General features: G+C 50.3%; 1 protein-coding gene across 1 annotated transcript in view; it reads left to right on the forward strand.

Moving 5' to 3' along the window:
- The window catches only part of atosa (atos homolog A), a 64,558-nt gene that overhangs the window by 47,697 nt on the left and 14,361 nt on the right, over positions 1-2,500 (forward strand). The window contains exon 5 of the mRNA XM_080031639.1: positions 423-2,500. This exon is cut by the window's right edge and continues 101 nt beyond it. Within this exon, the coding sequence (XP_079887765.1) occupies positions 423-2,500 (2,078 nt within the window). The remainder of the gene's footprint in view (positions 1-422) is intronic.

Consider the following 2,500-nt stretch of genomic DNA (forward strand, 5'->3'; position numbering starts at 1 on the left):
GTAATTGGATTATTTTTTATTTTAAGCTGAGACCTATAACACCTTAAACTGTGACAAATCATTTGAGCCTTATGTCCATCTACTGTTGTTGCTATATGGTCATCTCGAAAGATTCAATAAACAGTGTTTAAAAAAACAAAAAAAACGGCGTCTTAATTGAACCTCTCTCTCTCTTCCTCTCTCCCCCCTCTCTCTCTTTCTATCCATCGTTCTATCCATCTAACCGTTCATTTATCTATCTATCCATCCATCTATCCATCTCTCTCTCTCTGTATTTGTCTCTCTCTCCCTCTCTCTCTCTCTCTCTCCATCCCCCCTCTCTCTCTCCATCCATATATCTCTCACCCCCCTCTCTCTCTCCATCCATATCTCTCTCCCCCCTCTCTCTCTCCCTCCATCCATCCCTCTTTTCTCTCTATCAGGATCAGTGCTGCCGATGAGGAGTTGGTGTGGAAGTTTTCCCAGCCCCCGTCTGAACATGTCTTCCCCGTGCCCAACGTGTCCCAAAGCGTGGCCCTTCAAGTCCGCGTTCAATCCCTGCCCCGCCAACCCACCTACCCCACACTGGCCTGCACCATTCACACAGGCCTGCCACCTCTATACAGCAAAACCCCTAGCCTAAGCCCCATTTACAACACCCACGGCGGGCTACCTGCACTCAAAAAACGTCCCGAAAACAACCTCGAACAACCCAACACAAACTCCAACTCGAACCTATACAGCAAGGGCTCCACATCTATGTCAATGTCGGGCCTTCTCAATGGATTATCCGTCCCGAATCTTCCAATTAACAATATCCCCGTAAACACAGCTGCAATGCCCGCCGGCGCGCCATATACAAGGAAAAGCCAGGAGTCTAGTGGGGAAGACCACCAACATGCATATCAGAACGGGGCCATTTCGCAAGGTAACGCCCCCAAACGTGAGAGCTCGCCACTCTTTCGTAGATTGCCGAAATCGCCCACACCCTCCCGATCGCACTCCCCTTGTCAACTCCCCATGAATAAGGCGGGAAAGTGGCTATACCAGGCGCTAAATGGTTCGCAAGAGCCCACCACACAAGTAGAGGACACTTGCCACTTTAGCGATAAATCAAAGGGGCCACTACCCACAACACCTCCCAACCAAGAACCACTCAGATCATTTAAGATGTTCTCATTGGTCGAGCCGCCTCGAAGTCCCTCCCCTCGGCCCGAGACGAACCCCCTGATTGGTTCGTTGCTTCACGAGAGGCAGGAAGTGATCGCACGCATCGCGCAGAGGCTCAACTTCTGTGACGGGACCGCGCCGCCTTTACCACCGGGACTATTTAACGCGAATATCCCTCCGCCGCCTAATTCCTCCGAAAACAACAACAACACCACTCCTACACCGAAAGCCATGTGGGGCGGCAACAGTAACCATGAGGAAATGACTGCCAGTTCTAGTAGTAATTCTAAGACCAAAGAAAAACCTGAAAAAATCCCACCAATTCAGCCCTATTATGAAACAGTGGGTCGCGTGTTAACCGACCCGTTCAACTTTAACACACCTGTGAATGACAGTACTGCTGCTTTGGGCAAACGGGAGAATGTTTCTTCTTCTAGTTCAGCTAAACCGGCGGCCTGCAGGAAGCTACGAATGACTGAAATAATAAAAGACGGAGGAGAAGAAGAAGAAGAAGAAGAAGAAGAGGATGATAATATTGGAGAAAAGAAGGAGAAAGCCAGTGATAGAGGAAGAGAGAGTAACTTGATCGCGCAGGCTGTACAAGACATCACAAGACTGATTCAGGAGAGGTTGTCCGTGCCCTCACTGTCCCCACGACAACGCAGGAGTAACGGTGGCGGCAACGGCGGCGGAATTTTGCACCAAACGCACACGACCACAATCACACACACTGTCCGCACGTACACACACACCTCGCACGCTACACGCACACAAGCCTCGCACACACACACACAAACACAAACACAAACTGCCACCAACGGCTATGTCGCCAATGGACTCGAACCTCATCAAAGCAGAAGCAGCAGTAGCACACACACATCAGGTGCTACAGACACACACACAAACACACACACGAACACACACACAAACGCGAACTTTTGCACAAAAGACGAAAATATAAGCGATAATCGGAGTAGGACCGAACAATGCCATGATTCTCCCGTTAGCCTAGCCCGACAAAACGCTGCTCAGGCTAACTCTAACTTTAACACTTTTACACTTGAAGACACCGCCTCTTTTAAAGCAGGCCTGTCCCACTCCCACCAACGCCACACACGGGCGGGACAACGTTTACGAACACACGAAAAGCTACGAGAACGCACCCCTAGCCCCGAATTTTCTTCCCCCAATCACCCCGTGTCCATAGACTTTGAAAACGGCAAACAAACGAGAAATAACAACAACGCCCAAAATAGCAGTGCCCAGATGTTTAGCTGGACGTGCAGTGAGAGTGACGGGACAGCCATGGACTGTGACACCAGCCCGGGACGTGTGAGGCCTCGTTCTCAGG

Source organism: Ammodytes marinus (genome assembly GCF_949987685.1).
Source record: "Ammodytes marinus genome assembly, chromosome: 1".
Lineage (NCBI taxonomy): Eukaryota > Metazoa > Chordata > Actinopteri > Uranoscopiformes > Ammodytidae > Ammodytes > Ammodytes marinus.